The sequence below is a fragment of the Thunnus albacares genome, chromosome 7, assembly GCF_914725855.1.
Source record: "Thunnus albacares chromosome 7, fThuAlb1.1, whole genome shotgun sequence".
Lineage (NCBI taxonomy): Eukaryota > Metazoa > Chordata > Actinopteri > Scombriformes > Scombridae > Thunnus > Thunnus albacares.
In genome coordinates this window covers 9,712,482-9,730,775 of record NC_058112.1, presented here as the reverse complement: position 1 = coordinate 9,730,775, position 18,294 = coordinate 9,712,482, and the positions used below count along the sequence as shown (strand labels likewise).

Below are 18,294 nucleotides of genomic sequence, written 5' to 3'. Positions count from 1 at the left end.
TTCCCCGTTCCAAGGATTTATTTGACTATTAAATACGCATATTATTTTGAAAGTTAGGACCGGAAGTTTTGTTTCCCTTGTTTTAGCTGCTCCGACGCTTCGACGGCGTTACTTTTTCCCACCCGCATTCTGTGAAGACCCGCCTTATTCTGCCTCTGATTGGCTCTGATCCTGATATTTTTACCCTAAGCCAACCATCTAATTCCTCATGCCTAAATCTAACCAATCTAACCAACGAAATCATCGAGCACTTGCCAATAAAAAACAGGGGAGGGCGGGTCTTCTCGGAATGCGGGTGGGAAAAAAAACTGAGGCGCTTCGACGTGAAACAAGCAGGGGAGAAGAAGTCTGTACCCCAAGCTGTTGCTGGTGGACTGGACCGTACAAGTAACGACAGGACTTATTTTTACAGACTTTAAATCAACAAAACATATTAAAGAACAAATATGGCGCTCACCGATGCTGATGTACAGAAACAGGTAAAGTAAGCAATATTGGGAAAGTAACTAAATTGACTTAACCGAGGTGACAACAACTTTGTTATCTAGGTAAACAAAAGTAACGTTAGCCAAAATACAGGACCACCGTTACGTGTAGCTGTTTAATCTTTTTTTCGAGGTTGTTTCTTGGTTTGTACTTACATTTTTGAAAATTGATACATAAAGGTTGAACTTGGTCAGACATTTGAATTTGAACAAACTTTTTTCTGTTTGTCCCTTGTGGCAGATCAAGCACATGATGGCCTTCATTGAGCAAGAGGCCAATGAGAAAGTTGAGGAAATTGATGCGAAGGTAATTGAAGTCTGTTTGTCTGTCAGTCTTGTGATTTTTTTTTTTTTTTTTTGCTGCAGTCACCAGTAAAGGGCCTTGTCATACCCATCTGTTTACAGGCAGAGGAAGAGTTCAACATTGAGAAAGGTCGTCTAGTACAGACTCAGAGGGTGAAAATCATGGAATACTACGAGAAGAAGGAAAAGCAGATTGAACAGCATAAGAAAATGTGAGTTATGTCATTCGCCATGGGGGATAGTAGTTTGAGCCTTTTTACACACACTCCTGAAATGTGAGCAATGCCCTACAAATGGTGTTCACCCATTTGGACTCATTGCAAATCTGTTCTGGCTTTCATGCTTTAATGCCAATAAAGTCCATTGAGTTGAGTGAACAGCAAGTCCTGGTACAAATTCAAAATTGGATTGATTGAAGTCCAGATTCTGACCAAGCTAGTTTACATTTACATTTGTTGTTTTGATCCATGCTTGTACAGCTTTGGCTTTAATAAATAATGACAAACATTCTTAGCCTTCCTGCATCTCATGTGCAGGTACGTGGACTTGAAGTGATAGACAAGGATCACACAGCACACTAAAATAAAGGTTCTTATAGAAATCTCCACTCTCCTTTTCTGGCCTGTACCTTGTTTTTTTACTTTGCTGTCACCTGGTTCTCTGAGGTATGGTTGCCTTTTTAATCTCAACATGCCCTCACTGGCATTGAGTGTTGATAAAAGAGCAATACAAATATATTTAGGCTAGATGTAATGTAATTACATCCCCTACCAAGGTGCTGAACTCTTAACATGAAGACTTTTAGCACTAATGTCTTCACGTCTGCTTCTCAAAATCCATGAATTCGATGTGTTGTGAGAACTGGGTATCATGTAAGAGAAATATGTTACAGGGTTGCTGTATTACATGTTAATGTGTGCGGCTAATTACTCATTGACTCGTCCTCCCACTCCCCACAGACAGATGTCCAACCTGATGAACCAAGCGAGGCTGAAGGTGTTGAAAGCCCGTGACGACATGATCACGGTTAGAGATGGTCACATATTCTCGTTCAGTTCATCTTACACAACCGTTATCACTGACAATACAATTTCATAAATGTGACTGATTCTACATTATAGGAATGAGAGTGTTTATAAGAAACGTGTAAAATAAAAGCATTTTTCTGTTTTCTACCTATGTTCTTGTCTCAGGATTTGTTGAATGAGGCCCGTCAAAGACTTGCAGAGATTGCCCTGGACCCTGCTAGGTACTCAACACTGTTGGAGGGCCTGTTGCTTCAGGTACAGTAAATTCAGTCAAAAGGGTATACAGGTAAACCAACTGAGTTGAACTGAGTTTGAGCTTTTCCACTCTTCAGGGCTTCTACCGACTCCTGGAACCGAAAGTTACCATTCGCTGTCGGCAACAGGATGTAGAAATGGTCCAGGTGAGGTTGAGCTGACTAACGGTGAAGGAAATCACAGATCGTCACAAGAGTCTTGTTGCATTTATGATAGATGGTGGAGTTTGGTTTTAAGTCTTTTTATATATTATTTCCTCACAGGCTGCGGTTAATAAGAACATCCCTATTTACAAAGAGGCAGTGAAAAGCAACATACTCGTCAAAATCGACACGGAGCGTTTCCTTCCATCAGACATGTGAGATAATTTCATGTACTTTTCAGCATGTTACATTTTAACGTCAACTGTCACTCCTTGATCTTAAATGAATTGTCAGATTATTTTTGTGATCATGTTTGAAAAAGGCAAAGAAAATGAATATTTAAACTGACATTGGTTCGGTCATATTTACAATACGTGTGTTTGTTCTAACAGCTGCGGAGGAGTTGAGATGTATAATGATAACGGGAAGATCAAAGTTTCCAACACTCTGGAGAGCAGGCTAGAGCTTATGGGACAACAGGTAGAGTAACTATCATAATGTATTACTATTACAACACATTAAAAGTAGTTCCTGCTGTTTGTCTGTGGGGGGCAGCACAGCCCAGTAGCTATTCCATCAAACCTTATAACCTACAGGTATGAGGGTTAAAGTGAAAATTTATATGGATAATTTATGCAAGACTGTCATGCTTCACACAAATTTACCACAGTCAAATTGGGTGTTACTTAATTTAGCAATCTTTTATATGTAGGGAAACACAAATTCTCAGTTTTACTGTGTGGATTTAGGGAAGGTGGCACAATTAACTGTGTGCTCATTTCAATTTCATATATATAGCTTTATCAAGTAATTACACTTTATTCATACTTTGTGTTTACAGTACCTGTTGTTACGTGTTTCACAAAGAAAATTTATGTTCAGGGGCATTTAGTTTGCTTCCCAAATGTTCACTGCTTCCTACACACAGCTGCTGATGCACCCACATAGCTAATCTGTAAAAAAGTGTTTTTGCAAGCAAGAAGCTTCCATAATTTTTAGAAAATCCAGTACTGTAGGTCATAGTTTATTAGATAACTTCCCTTTATGTCCATTAAAGAAACAAGGGGAAAATATGGCAGCATCATTCCTATTTTTTTCTACACATTTATTCAGGTCACTTTTCAAATTTTATTTTGTTTTATTTTATATCCTGACTTCACCCCTGACAGATGATGCCTGAAATCAGAGTGGCCTTGTTTGGTGTCAACCCCAACCGCAAGTTCACGGATTAACGATGGATTTGAAGAGAGCAGTGCGGACACAGGGGGGATATATAAGGTGACCACAGACTGTTTGATGGATACAGTAAGCAAGAGTCTGTACAATCACCCGCCAGTCATCAGGGTCAAAGAAAACCCTGACTCACTTAATGGGATGCTACGGATATGCTGATTTACAGTATTTGGATTTGTGTACTAATGGACTGAGAATTAATCCAACAACAAATGCACTTTTACATATGTTCAAGTGCCACCTTCTTTACCTTTCCAGGGGTTACCCAAGGACTGCTTTAAACTGCAATGCAAATGCAACATTTGCCAAATATATAGCTTTTTTTTTTTTTGTAAGAGAAATTAACAGTTTTTATGTGTGTGTGGGTGTGTAGACAGAAAGGTTGTTCAGGAACAAAAACCAAAGTAATAAATGTGTGTGACACAGAGAAATCAGCATGTATGAGATATCTTTATTTACAGCTTGTAAACAAACAATTACTCAGGCTATGTTCACTCTACAATGAGGAAAATGTAGTAGCCTAGGTACACTAGCCACATCAAAATGTGTCTTCCATTAAAAATGTAAAAAAAGCTTTTAGTGCCACCCAGTGGACTTAAGTAATGGCAAACAGTTGGCAAGACAAGGTGCCATACTCCCTCCATGGGTCTAACAATTATAATTGTCTGTGCTAAATTGGACTCAAGTACCAAAACAATATTTAAACACAACCGATTCCACTGAATTCATTTAAGACTTACAGTTTTGATGCTTTAAAAACTAACAGCAGTGATAAGGCTTTAATTGCATTTTTTTTAGTTATTGTGCGCACAACATTTGAAGCGACATGTATATCTAAGCAGTAGCAGCCCTTGGCTTCTCACAGGTTTTATTTAAACCCTTCCAAGCTGTGAAGAAGAGGAAGTCAAGGCTACAAGACAAGCCTAAAGGCCCAGCAGTCTGTGGCCTTTAGGCAGGGAGTGAGCTGTGTGTTAGGGTATATTGTACGCTAATACAGGGATTAAAGCATTACCATCAGATTAACAAATTACCTTAGAGACACTGACAGGCAGCACCTTCCAATCCAGTGAAGGAATCCAAGATTACAACTCAGACCTCACGGATGGAGTGGGAGGAATACGTAACAGCGTAGGCAGAAGGAGATCAAGCTCCTTTTCCAGAGAAAGACATCAAACATTGAAATCTAAATGATTGGCATTTGAAGTCAAGCCAAATACCCAGTTCAGACTCTGACATCAAACATTATGCAATATTAGCTTTTGATCAAGATTGAAAGGGGGATTTGTCACTTACATTGGATGATGCACGGTTTTTCGTCACAACCAAACAAATGGTCAGATTGGTAGGCTTGTTTGCTAGCAGCCCCGAACAACGTGCAGAAACTCTCTTAACAACCAGACATAATTATTTCTCCCAGGTGAAAGGAGCTCCAGACAAATTGCAGCAAGCACGCTGGGATAACCCAGACAACTTGGGACACATACCGTCAGATTAGTCACACACATACACAGAGACCCTGTTTAACCTACAGAACCCTGTTGACAGCATGTTGGAAACCTAAAGAAACATGATTAGTGTGAACCGCTTGATCCACATATTAGTAAAAAGAGCTTCCCCATATCTCGGACTGTTCCCTCATCCTTTGGTTAGCAGATAGTGGCCGTCTTTACCCTCTCTGTATTCACTCGGTTGTGCATGCACCGCAGATTAACACAGCAAATTATCTGTACAGAGACAACGCGACCGCCGCCACCATGCCAAGCACTGCTATCCCAGCAACCCTAGCACCGTCTCCCCTACCCCGAGAAAGTAGACACCTTGCGCAATGCCAAAAAGAGGGGCGATGACTAAAGCGCGACACGTTGCACCCTTGAGGAATGCTGATGGGCCCTCCCGCCTCAAGATGCGCCTGCAGAAGTACACAGAGAGGAAGGAAGTTAATAAAAGCATATGTTACTACGCCCTTTTATATTTACTGAAATGTGCTAAATGTTTAATCATATACTGTAGTCTTACCCTGTGCAGTCAACAATTCCTTTGTACGTGTCCTCCCCCTCACCTTTTTGCAAGGTTTGCAGACGAGTCTTTATTACTGTATGAGTATTTAAAACAAGGATGCACCGTCATTACATAAACTCAAAAATGACAGTCAGTTAAAGCAAACAGCAGCCACTGTTGCAACAATTACAAGATAATGGTGAACGTACAGCATCTCAATTCCATACTACATACTAATTGTATACAGTGTATAGTAATCTTCATAGTATGCCATTTTTTGTGTTTTATTATACAAGAAACTTCAGAAGGCCACCTGCAGGTAAACTTAACAAAAATTCAAATGATTTTTTTCTGTGGTGCTCCTGGATTCATTGTGGATGTTTCACCACCATCCACAATTACTTTTTTCCAAGCTGTGAGTAGCTCCTCAATTTCCTTGACACTATGGGGGAACAGTGTCCATGAACAGTTTTTAGTATGCATATCAACTGTTGACTTAATTACTTAATGTCATCACTTTTCCAGTTTGAGCACACCACGTACTCAAAACCTGTTTGGGTGTGTAGATGTGGATTTGAGACTATAGTGTGACTGTAGCACAAGTAGAGGAGAGTTAAGAAGTGAATAGACTCAGTAATGTTACACACAACAATATCTATGTGAAGTTTTGCAAACATTAGCTAAACTTGTCGACTAAAAGCTACTGGTCATGCCAAACCAAGTGAAGCTGTAGCGACAAAATCCATAAGTGCATTGAATTCAGCAACAGTGTATTTTATTGCTTATGGATTTAACTTTTAATTTGTAAGAGGAAGTTTATGTTACCTCTTCTTTCGAAAGTTACATAGTCTTGCTTTAAAATATGATGTGATGTGTTTATACCAATTTAGAATGAGGCTTTGCAATGCTGGGTAGGTATATATACACCTGTGGTCTTTGTGAGTAGAAGAGGTTTAAGCCCCCTTTTACACCCCAGCTCCTATCCTACTATGTCTCTCTCTCTCTCTTCCCACTCACCATCCAGTGGTGTAACAGCCACAGCTGCCACTGAGCCTGCGGTACAACCGGCCATGAAGGACTGCCAGAATGGCGCCCGGGCCTGCGCACCACCAGCTGTTTCCCGACCCAGCGCGTTCAGGTTGGCAAACAGCGGGAAGTAGATCATTGAGAAGGGGACATCCCTGAAAAATAGGATATTTTTTAATGTTTGGTTTAATGAGATAGAAAGAAAATGTAAAAGACTGTATTGTAGATTGTGTCAAGGAGGAAGAAATGGGATAGACTGAAAATGAGTGGGACAAAAGATGAGTGAGAGAGAGTGACGTCAGAGGGGTGAGGCAGGGACAGAGAATGAGACATGGCCCCATTCAACTGCAGCATAGCAGCCAGACATAGCTGCAGGAATCTATTGATCGGTGTTGATTAACAGAGTTGTCAGGAAATGCAACCAGCACAGTGTGGGTTATGCAATCTGAAAATCAACTCATCACAGGAACAATGGCAGAGTTGAATAGAAGACAGAGCTGCAGAACACAAGCTATTGTGCACGGTCATGTACATGAAATCTTTTCAAGGTTTCCAACGCAAGAGCAAAGTCTGAAATGTATAATGTCGTAGACTGAGAATCAAATATGAGCAACAGTGTGCTGCTGGCTTATTTTACTTTAGGTGGTGATATATGAGATGTGAATGTATAGTGAAAGTGTACATACATGTGCTTTAGAAGTAAAAAAGAGAAAAACGCAGGACAATTGGCACATACTTTAAGTAAGGGGATGAGTGTGTGTGTGTGTTTATGTTTTTATGTGTGTTTCACCTCATTAAGGTGGCTCCTGCCCCCCTGTAGAGGCCAGCCAGGCCACGAGTCTTCAGCAGCTCTACGGTGATGCTGGTGGCCGAGGGCCGTTGTGGAGGCGTCGGCCGAGCTGGTGGGGGGGCCACCAACGATGGAGCTGGACCAGGAGCAGCAGCCTGAGCTGGAGTTGGGACAGACCTTTGGGCAGCTGATGGAAAAACACATGTAGACTAATGTAACCCTGCAGCCATCACTGTGAGTGTTTGTGTTACTGAACAAAGGACGGGCCACCAACCTTTGGTTTTCCAATATTTAATGAGAAAGTAAATGGGTGAAAAGACGGATGCCACATCTTTCATCTTTTAAGTTTTATCAACAATATGTGAACACTCACATTGGGCCTTATTTATTGAGAGAAATAGTATATGACTAAACCGTTACCAAATCAATCATAGTATTTATCGCAGTAATAGTAAGTTAAAAAGTCACATTTTCAGAGTTTTTGATTCACCTCCTGAATTTCAGTGCATTGCATCTATTTACACGTCCATAAACATTGACACAATACATCCTGATAATGGTGCACAACAACTATTTTGAAGCATTGAACATTAAATGCATTCAGTGACCAACTCACCCAGCCTTCCTGCGTCCTGTAGCTGGATCTTGAGCATCTCCATGGGAGTGGTGACTACCACCTGACAGGTCCCAGCTCCACACCCTGCCAGAACCTCCCCCCATAGAGGCAAATGACTGATGACACAAAAAGTACCAGATATAAAGCATTAACAACAGTAGGTTTCAGTCATAACAGGCCATGTTTCCTTATGAGATTTCATGAGAGTAGGAATGGGACTCTTAAGTTAATGCTTAAGGACATTTTTTAAATAAATATGACTAGACTAATAGTGATATTTCTGAAAGTATAATGAATACAAGTTCAGAATTAGTATTGCTCCAGGTATTGATACTGATATGATGTAATACAGGCAATAGATCACAATATTTCAGTAATTTAAAACTAACTTATAGATTGGCTCTCTGGTTTCAGGCTGCAATGAAACGAAGAGACAACAGCGATCTTAAATCATATCGATTAGCAAAAAATAATCCCCCATGATATGAATTATTTAATATAACATTAAAATCTACAGTATATCTAATCTCTGTTTGGTATAAATAAAGATATTAGCATTTAGCTTGGTTATTTTAATGTGCCTTCATCATATGATGTATCATTGAAAGACAAAAGTCAAGTTCACCCATCCTTGGAGAGCTTCTGTCTGAAGACGTCATTGGCGGCCAGTTTGATGGCTTTCTCTGGTGTGACAAGAGTGAGGTTCACTGCTGCACCTGTGAAAGACAAACAGGCTGATGACAGTGACACACAACCGTTTCCGCTAAGCCACACAAATAGAATCAACCTACACAGCAGCTTATAGGTTGCCACTGTGGGCTGAGGTCAGAAGACTTTGGTTATTATGATAAAAAGATTGAGGGCTCACAGGAGAAACAACAGCGTAGGCAGTCAGATTATGTTATAGTAAAGTACAGTTGTAGAGTTGTTTGTCACACGGATTAGAAACGCATAGAATACCTCTGTAGCATCCAAAATAGCCTTCCGAGCGTACCGTCTTTGCCAGACAGTCTAACCTTTAAAGACAAAACAGAAAACATTTGTCAGTTTTTCAAATAACAATATCTGAAAGAGTTTGGTCCTAAAATACAACTTAACAATGTTCATGTCTTTCACTATTAACTCTACTTACAGACATGTGTTCCAATCAGATCAAAACTGTAGTATTACACTTCATCACCAGCCAGACCTTTACATAATTAGCATAATGACTTATGCCCTGTTCCAACAACAAACTGGACAGAGACCTGTGATGTCAATGAACCAGATGAGCAGTTATGTAAAAATGTTTTTGTAACACTTTCTATGGCGCCCATGTCTATAATGCATTATAAACATACTTATAATGCGTTATAATCTGCTTATAGCACTGTGTTATTATAGTTATAAGCACTCATAAATATCCATGCTTTATAACAATAATTTTTTTGCAAGGATCATAGTGTATTATAATTCTCATATTTGTAATACATTATAATCATTTTATAACATTATAATCACTGTTATAATACATTATAATGTGATTATAAGTTACTGTAAGTGGTCATTGGGTGCTTTAAGTGAAGTAATGAAATTCCTGAGGTATATAGGTATATATATTATATATAGGTATATATAATACATTACAAGCTGCTTATAAGTCATTATAAGTGGTCATTGTTTGCTTTAAGTAAAATGGGGGAAAAAAATATCATTAAATCTATGCAAGAACAACCCAAAACGTAACATTTATTTGATGATCAACAACGGAATGATGGATATTTACATTTCACTAATGTAATGTTTCCCCAAAAAACTCAATTGACTCAAATTATAGATAGTACCTGAAACTATTTTTACTTTACCTGTAGCTGTATATTTTACTTTTATGTAAACGTTTGATCAACGAAAGTGACTCCTTAAAAAGAACTTGGCAAATGATTATAATGCATTATAAAATGATTATGACGTATTACAACTATAAGCATTATAATACACTATGATCCTTGCAAAAAAATGTCAGTGAGTGACCAGCAATTATGAAGTATTATGATACTTGACCTTATAAGTCATTATAAAATGCTTTATAATGTGTTGAGATTATTGTTATAAAGCATTATGAATATTTATAAGTGCTTATAACTATAATAACACAGTGCTATAAGCAGATTATAAAGTATTATTAGTACATTTATAATGCATTATAGATTTGGGCTTAATAGAAAGTGTTACCAATGTTTTTCTTTGCAAAGAACACAAAAATAAAAGGGAATGAGTGATCCCTGCTATTTTTCCATGTCTGACTCACAGTATAAACATGCCTGCGCTGCTAAACACAGGATGGCCACGCCTAATCAACCAGCAAAATAGATGCTGACCAGATGTGTGTAGTAAGAAATTCAGGGTCAGTTTGTCTTTTAAGGACACTGAATCTGTCTTTTTCTCTGCATCTCTTGATTTGTACGAATACAAACTGAGGTAAAAGAGTATGAAATTGTAGTTTTGGTGCCTTCCTTAAAACTACTGTCAGGTTTTACATACAGTAGTAAGACAATCCATATCCTTATTGGCAGTGCCTACAAATGTATTTTATTTGATATTTGTTTTAAATTGGAGTCTCAGTCTCCTTTGCATATGAGACGCACCTGTTTCATAAATGAGGCTGCAGCAGTGAATTTCTCTATGATTTTTGACAGCAACATTGTTTTAAAGGATGGCAATCACTGCTCCTTGGTGCTGGATAAAGCTTAGAAAAATCCCATCCATAAATTCATCTCCATGGATAAATGAAACTGCAGAGTTTTGGGCGCAAATGTCGGATGACTGAGCGCTTGTGGAAAGCCACGAAGCTTGAAGTACACTGGTTGCATCTCAAAGAGCTCATGGCTATCCACAATGACAATGCGGAGGCTGAGAGATCTGCATATTTCTGTAATCTAATATCTTCCAGCAAGATAAATCCTACAGTCCTGTGTGATACAATGAACAATATTGTCCCTCCGGGCACTCCAAATGTGCCAATTTTCTCTACCAGTGACTGCAATAACTTTCTTAATTATTTTATAGATAAGGTTGTAAATGTTCCTTGGATTCCTTTTGTCCAGTCTCTATAGATGATATTGCAGCCTTGTTAAGAAAAATGAAATCCTCTTTAAGCCCACTAGATGTCCTGTTCTTCCTTATTTAGTTAGTATTATAAGCCACTCTCTTTTATCAGGGTGTGTCCTCAGCTATTTTAAGCAGGATATTGTTCAGCCTTTGTTGAAGAAACCTAACCTGGACCCCTCCCTGCCAGAGAACTAAAGGTCTATTTCTAAACTCTCTTTCTTTTCTAAAATTTTAGAAAAGGTTGTTGAAAAGCAACTTGTTCAAACATTGGATTTGCCTAGCGTGTTTGACAAATTTCAATCTTGTTTTCATAAACTACACTCCACTGAATCAGCTCTCCTTAAGGTTTCAAATGACATCCTACTGGCTGGAGATGCTGGAGAGTGTTCTGTTTTGGTTTTATTGGACCTTAGCGCAGCATTGGATACTGTTGACCACCACATATTAATCCACAGGCTAAAACACCTGATGGGCATTTGTAGGACTGCATTAGGGTGGTTCTCCTCTTATCTCACTGATAGAACTTTCTCAGTCTCTGTAGGTGAACGTGTGTCAGACACTGCTGCTTTGGCATGTGGCGTCCCCCAGGAGTCTGTCCTGGGGCCTATTTTATTCTCCTTATACATGCTTCCATTAGGGCAGATTATCAGTAGTTTCAGCAACATCTCCTATCATTTGTAAGCTAATGACATCCAGTTGTACTTTTCCTTATAACCTGATGAGCTTAATAGACTGTCTGTATTCAAAACCATTGAAATGCAATTAGGAACTGGATGGCAAATACTTTCCTGCAGTTAAATGCAGATAAAACTGAAGTCCTCATCTTCTCAGTCTGGTCTGCGTAATCTTGGTGTGATTTCTGACCAATCCATGAGTTTTGATGTTTACATCAGGACACTGACTTAATCATGTTTATTTCACTTAAGAAACATAGCCAAACTAGGGTCTTGTTGTGTCAAGAGCTGAAATGGAGATGCTAATACATGCTTTTATCTCATCACATTTAGACGACTGTAACTCTCTTTTTACCTGCCTTAATAAATCTTCCTTGGAACATTTACAAACCATCCAAAATGCTGCTGTTAGGCTTTTAACATGATCCAACAGATGGTCACAGATTACCCCTCTTTTGACCTTTCTGCACTGGCTTTCTCTTCATTTTAGAATTCATTTTAAAATCTTGGTGCTCACTTATAGAGCCCTGCATGGCCAGGCTCCATGTTATGCCTTGGACCTTCTGCGCCCCCACACCATGAGCCGAGCTTTTAGGTCCTCTAACCAGGGTCTTCAAAGTGTCCCTCTGACACATTTTAAGACTTGGGGAGATCATGCATTCCAGTCAGCAGCACCTAATAAGTCTGAGGTCTCTAGACTGTGTGGACTCCTAAAAAGCAGTTAAAGCCCATCTGTTCAGACAGGCATTTAGGTAGCATGTGGTATTTTATGTTTTAACTTGTGTTTTATGTCTGTTTTTCACCTTGTGTATTTTATCTATTGTTTATCTTTGTTCTATTTATTTGACTGAAGCACGAGAAAGGTGCTATATAAATAACATTTACATACTTACAATCCATATACATCAAAACTAAAAAAAAATACCATGGCAGTTCATTAAAAAAAACACTCTATGCAACCATTCCCTTAATATGATCCCATGAGTGTGTTTTCTACAAACTTACCAAACTGCACCAAATATGGGTAGAGAATGTTAAACAATGATACTCCACCCTCTGAGATTCAGTGGAAAAGTATGAGACATGGTAATCTAAATATTTTTGATTTGTTTGTAGCTCAAATTAGAGACTGCTGTTAACCAGAGAGCACATTTAACACCATTAATAACATGGGGGATGCAGATATTTGAAAAGGTTTTACAGTTTTGAAACAGTCATATCTGTTTTGTATACATTTGCATACACAAAGTTTTGTCAGTGCACAAAGAGGATTGGTCAAAAGCCTTTATCCTTTGTCTTAAACCTTAAAGGGAAAGATGCATTTTGGAACTTTTTCTCAACAGAAATCATTTTAAAAGTCTCGCTGGGTGATGCTAAGACAAAAACAAAATTGCAGTAATGCTAAAGCCTTTATCTTTATATGTGGCAGATCAATGACAGTGGCGGGCTAACACGGGCCAGGGGAGCCCTACTCACATTCCTTTGTAGACTTGGACGCCCTGCTGGTTCTGTAGGCGGGTCTTGGCCAGGTCAATAGGAAATACACATGTCACACCAACCAGCCCTGCCACGCCCCCATTAATCAGCTTAGCAGGGAGGCTGCAAAGGGATCAACATAGACACACGGCATACATGCATGCACAGACCCATTTACATGCAGTCAACAACACAAGCCATGCAAATGACACATCCATTTCATGACAAGGATGCACACACACACACACACACACACACACACACACACACACACAAAGAGAATGTAAGGGACCAACATTAACATAGCTGTTGCTTCAATTTAATGAATACATTCTCAATTAAGCTAAACAAACAAGGTAAAGATACTTACCTAACTTTTTTCTCTGCCATCCTGCCTGTGTTTGGGCTCTAGGCCCACTACTCCTCTCTTCCTCCTCCACCTACTTCTCCTCCTCCTCCTCCTCCTCCTCCCCCTCCTCTCCTTCTTCCCCTTCCTCTTCCTTCCCACACTTCAACACGCAGCCCAAAGTTGTCACTGCAGCTCAACACGCAACAAATGCTGCTCACTGCTTCTTTTAATGTGGCAGCACAGGACTGCCTTCTTCTCCTTTCTCCAGCAGGAGTGGACGCCTTTTTTTCTGTTGTGGCCAAAAATCAGCAATGTTGGACCTGTGTCTTCTGGCCAGCCCTTCTGCTTTGTTGTACCTCACACCACAACCCAATCTCTCTCCTGCTGCCTGGAACAACAAAACACATGCAGTTATTGTGGATTAAATACTTCTAAAGAGTGCAAATGAGACCAAAGTTTCTCTATTCTGCATGATAGATATATTTTCTTCCTCAAAGCCCCGCTGAATAGACATTTGCAATGGCTTTATAAAATATTAGGAGGGCTTTTGGTTGTGACGGAGGATTGACACACCTCAGGTTCAGTATCAGGGTCTGTAAAATCCAGACTTGCTCATTCATAAATGTGAATAGCGGCATATCCCAGGACTACCACACTGAGACAGAACATCTTGAGTCTCTCTAATCTGCCAGCTAAAAGGGATAAGGGTATTTGATCTAGCAAGGAGGGCAGAACTGAAAATGAGGGGCTTAACGGTATTCATTTACCACATTTACAAAGGACCAAAAAGGAGATTTGAAGAGAGGTTGGAAGTTTTTTTTCTTTCTTTATGATCTGGAACAAAAGTTTGTAGTCTAGCCCAAGAAGTGTGATTCCAGATAATACAAATGCTGTTGAAACCTTATCTGACGTTCACAGCTCTTCTCTTCTATTTACTATGTCCAGCGATTCTTCCCTTCTTTTTCTGCCTTTTCCCCTCCTGACGTCCCCCTTCCCTCAGCTCTCTAATTAATCTCTCTCTTAATCTCTCCACCTCCATTCTGCCTCTATTTTTACCGCTGTAAACCTTCACTATATCCTCGCCTCGTCTTCTCCTTTAAGAGGAGAGGAAGCAACATCAGTTTAGCTTTTTTTATATACCGATCTTGATTTGGACTATCTTTTCGTGTCATTTTCCATCGCTTCCACAGTTTCATCTTCAAATATGTTTTTGTTCTCTATTTCTAAACTCTTGTCTTTTCCCTTGCTGGATCCTAGTCACATTCTACACATGCCTTTCACTGAGCCTCTTTCTGTGAAACTTTCTTTCAGCTCAGCTCCATTCACACACAGTAGTGACCCTGCCAAAACACAGACAAGGGTGCCTCACCCAAGCCAACCTCCAGCTCCCGGACCACTGTTTCCCCCAAACTGCAGAGGAACACCCCACTCACACAGTTCACACAGCACAGCCCCATGAGACAGCTTTCAAAAAACTTAATTTTCTTCAACCACAGAGAGATAGCAGTGGGGAATTGGGGTCTTACCTCTGTCGGTGCATCCCACAGGCAGGATCAAGCTGTCCACTTTCCTTTCACTTCAACAATGCGTGCAGCAATGGTAGTCAAGCGAGAGCAATCTGAGAGAGCCAGCCGCCACTCAGGGGCCGTTGCACAAACACCAGCATTGTCCTGCTGCCTAAGTCCCTCCCTCTCGTGGTGACTCCCTGTGTCACACAGCCTCAGCAGTAGAGCTCTGCACTAACACAACTCGACATAAACTCATGCCTGTGTAGCTGCTGCCACAACTCCTGCAACAGACACGGCAGAGACGAATACCCAAAACTCTAACTCAATGTGTATTGTTTTAAAGAGTGTATATATACGAAATGAGCAGCACCAAAAGGGCTTCCCATCTATGATGAGCCCTCTATTCCAGAGTTGCAGTATTACATAACACCTCAGGGTACCACACTGAATGCCACAAATGTTCAGACTTAGTTACTACCAAGATAATGATGATATACCAATATTATTAGCACTGAGCCACTGGGGCATTTTATTATCTGGAAATATGTAAAAGGAGGTAATTAAAGGACAAAAAAGTTACATAAGGACATCAACAAAAAGAGCATGTGACTACCACGGCCACCACTCATTGCCCTTAAACTATTTTTTTCATGAGCATTGATTCATATATTGATTCCCGGTAATGGAAAAACAATCATCAGTGTTCACTCCTCTCATCAGTGGGGAAAATCTTTTGTTAAAGATTGTTTTCTAATTTGGCTTGCATATTTCAAATTTGTGGTTTCTCCATACTATTTAAAAAGAAGATACATTTTGGTGAGAATACAGAACTGCATGTGGCCAATGTATCAATGTGTAGCATTTACTTGGGTAAGAGGATGCCTGTCTGCGTATCCAACCAAGCGGGTCAGCAGCCAGCACAGATTGTCCATGCTTCTTTTGCAACAGAGGACTTTTCATAAGATTTGCACTGAGGACAAAGAAATATACTTCTTTATTAGCGTATTAAACTACAAAAATGTTCAGAGTTATAGATTGAAGAAGTATAAAGGAGTAGACTTTGACACTATAAAAATGTATGTTAAATGTATGAAACATATGCAATCATTTTTCTACACTACACATGAATATATGGCTCAGAGATACCAGTTATCTCCTCTCATTATACAGTAGCACATTGTAATATACCAAGCAAAAATATTTTCTTTTTAGGTAAAATGTGGCCCCAAAGGTAATATAATCCATATCCATCCAATATTATCCGTTTCCAATCTATAGTGGAAAAGTAACGCACACCAAAGGTTGTAATGAGGTACTGATCACTGGAAGCAAACTTGAGAATAGGAAAAAAGTGTCACACACTCTGGCTCCATATGCATTGCTCTTTTATTTTGACGATATTTCAGCCCTCAGGTCTTCTTTAAGATCAGCTGTAACAGTAGGATACAAGCACTGATATGTTATGTAGTCTACACCCCAGTAACAGATCTGATGGTGATTAGACAATCATGTTCCACTAATAGGATGAGGGGGGAAAAAACAATAAAGAGGCCCTCAGCAAATCAAAACTCTTCAACAGTGACAGGAACCACAGCCAATCAAATCACTTCAAACAACGTGACAAGTGTCATTATGTCTCATACCACATATAGAGATTTAAATTTGACAATTTTATGTTTGAGTATATTCAAAAATGTTAAAAAATATATATTTATTTGAATAGATTTGTAATAGATATACAGAAAAAGTTCAACCTCAGCTCTAGATGAACATCATAAACAACTTAATCTAAATATCCAACAAATAGAGGTACATTACAGAAAACATTTCAAGTCATAATCTGTATTTAATCCATGATGTGACGGTGGATCCAATAGTGTTCCCTCCTAGAAAGTAAAACATACAAGTTACCTCCTCTTGGGGGGAGTGATACCTTCTCAGTTATTCTCTCTGATAAATCAGAAATCTAAAAAACTGATGTGTTTGTAGTCATAATCCATAGTAAATGACATGAATTCAGAACATGAGTTGAGGTATGTAAAAATGACTCTAGCTGGGTCTTGGACCCTTTAAACAAACAAAACACATCATACAAGTACCACTCCCATAAGAATATATTCTCCTTGAAGCCATGCCAAATCAGTTTCACAGATTAAAATGAATTTGCCAGAAAACTTCATTTTTCAAAGTTAATTTCTCTAATCATGGCTTCACACTCATGCCTCCAAGATAACAAAACTAAAATTTTTAAGAACACATGGCCTTTCCTCTAGTGCCACCCTCAGGGCAAACATTACAATGTTTGCACAACTATTGGCTAAGACTTGAATATTATGAAGTGTGATAAAGCTGCAGCTTCTAGAGGGCCCTTGAATGGTTTTGGACCTTAAGTCTTGGTATTTGAATGAGAAAGTTTGTCAACTGTTTATTTATTTATTTTTGGTTTTTTGTTATTGTTTTTTTTGTATTTGTTTTTTTACTGATATGGTAATTTAAATCTGTGTGTTATACTTTGTAGTTGAATTAATGCAAGCTTTATGGAGAAAGCGTTTTTTCAAAAAAGAAAATAAATTTTATCATGACATACAAGTGCCTTTTTTCTGATTCTGGTGGTTGTTTGCCTGATGTGTATGCTACATATATGTTTTTGTTTTTGTTTTTCCCCCCATGGTAAACCTTCAACTAGCGATATTTTGAAAGTTTATGATATGCTCTTAACACAAATCAAGAAAATATTATATAACAGGAGAAATCTGTGTAACCAACCCTGCAGGGCAGAATGGCCACTTGACACTGTCCATCCTTCTCTCATACCAACATGCACTTTTCACATATTGCGATGGAGGGAGCCCCTGTGTAGCGTATCGCTGAAACCTCTACAGGGATGTTGTTTACCAAGTCTGAAAATGTACCTGGCAAGTTACTGTCCGCGACTGTGATCAGCTGAGCCTTTAGGATTTAGGACTGTTTGAAAACTATTTTTGTTGTGAGTAAATAAAGAGGGTGGTATATAAAAACATTGGCACAGGAACTAGGGAATGAACAAAAATATAGCAACACATGCCAAATAATGACTGAATGACTGAAACTTTATCTCCATAAACACAAAAAACACACTGATGTAACTTAAAGAGAGTTCCCTGGCATACCTGGCTTAACTTTTTTAGATTTATTCATTCACCATTTACCAGCATTCCCTTTAAACGGAGGCCGCACTATCAACCCGGTGGGGAGGTGCTGACTATAGACTTTTGCATTTATAACAATGACGAATGTAATTGTAAACGTTTTTATCAATAAAAGTTAATTGTCTAAAGCGATTA

The 18,294-nt window shown here is 39.1% G+C and overlaps 2 protein-coding genes across 2 annotated transcripts; one reads left to right on the top strand and one right to left on the bottom strand.

Moving 5' to 3' along the window:
* The first annotated feature begins 288 nt into the window (after window positions 1-288).
* Window positions 289-3,881, top strand: atp6v1e1a (ATPase H+ transporting V1 subunit E1a). Its single transcript, XM_044355760.1, has 9 exons — window positions 289-479; window positions 727-792; window positions 891-1,000; window positions 1,748-1,814; window positions 1,982-2,071; window positions 2,149-2,217; window positions 2,335-2,429; window positions 2,607-2,694; window positions 3,384-3,881. The coding sequence occupies exons 1-9, from the start codon at window positions 447-449 to the stop codon at window positions 3,444-3,446; spliced, it is 681 nt and encodes a 226-aa protein (XP_044211695.1). The 5' UTR covers window positions 289-446; the 3' UTR covers window positions 3,447-3,881.
* Window positions 3,879-17,592, bottom strand: slc25a18 (solute carrier family 25 member 18). The gene is made up of 10 exons (XM_044355759.1): window positions 14,990-17,592; window positions 13,485-13,851; window positions 13,115-13,237; window positions 8,838-8,893; window positions 8,503-8,593; window positions 7,878-7,993; window positions 7,262-7,448; window positions 6,463-6,626; window positions 5,464-5,539; window positions 3,879-5,356 (listed from the first exon to the last, which is right to left on the bottom strand). Exons 2-10 carry the CDS (start codon window positions 13,502-13,504, stop codon window positions 5,215-5,217), a joined length of 975 nt encoding a protein of 324 aa, XP_044211694.1. The 5' UTR covers window positions 13,505-13,851; window positions 14,990-17,592; the 3' UTR covers window positions 3,879-5,214.
* Between the last annotated feature and the right edge of the window lie 702 nt (window positions 17,593-18,294).

Coding starts and splice junctions, on each gene's coding strand:
- slc25a18 (XM_044355759.1), bottom strand. CDS start 13,504: ATGGCAGAGAAAAAAGTTAG. Junction 8,594..8,837: donor CTATTTTGGATGCTACAGAG/GTATTCTATGCG, acceptor TGTCTTTCACAG/GTGCAGCAGTGAACCTCACT. Junction 7,449..7,877: donor ACAGGACGCAGGAAGGCTGG/GTGAGTTGGTCA, acceptor TTTTTCCATCAG/CTGCCCAAAGGTCTGTCCCA.
- atp6v1e1a (XM_044355760.1), top strand. CDS start 447: ATGGCGCTCACCGATGCTGATGTACAGAAACAG. Junction 2,218..2,334: donor AGGATGTAGAAATGGTCCAG/GTGAGGTTGAGC, acceptor ATTTCCTCACAG/GCTGCGGTTAATAAGAACAT. Junction 2,430..2,606: donor CGTTTCCTTCCATCAGACAT/GTGAGATAATTT, acceptor TTGTTCTAACAG/CTGCGGAGGAGTTGAGATGT.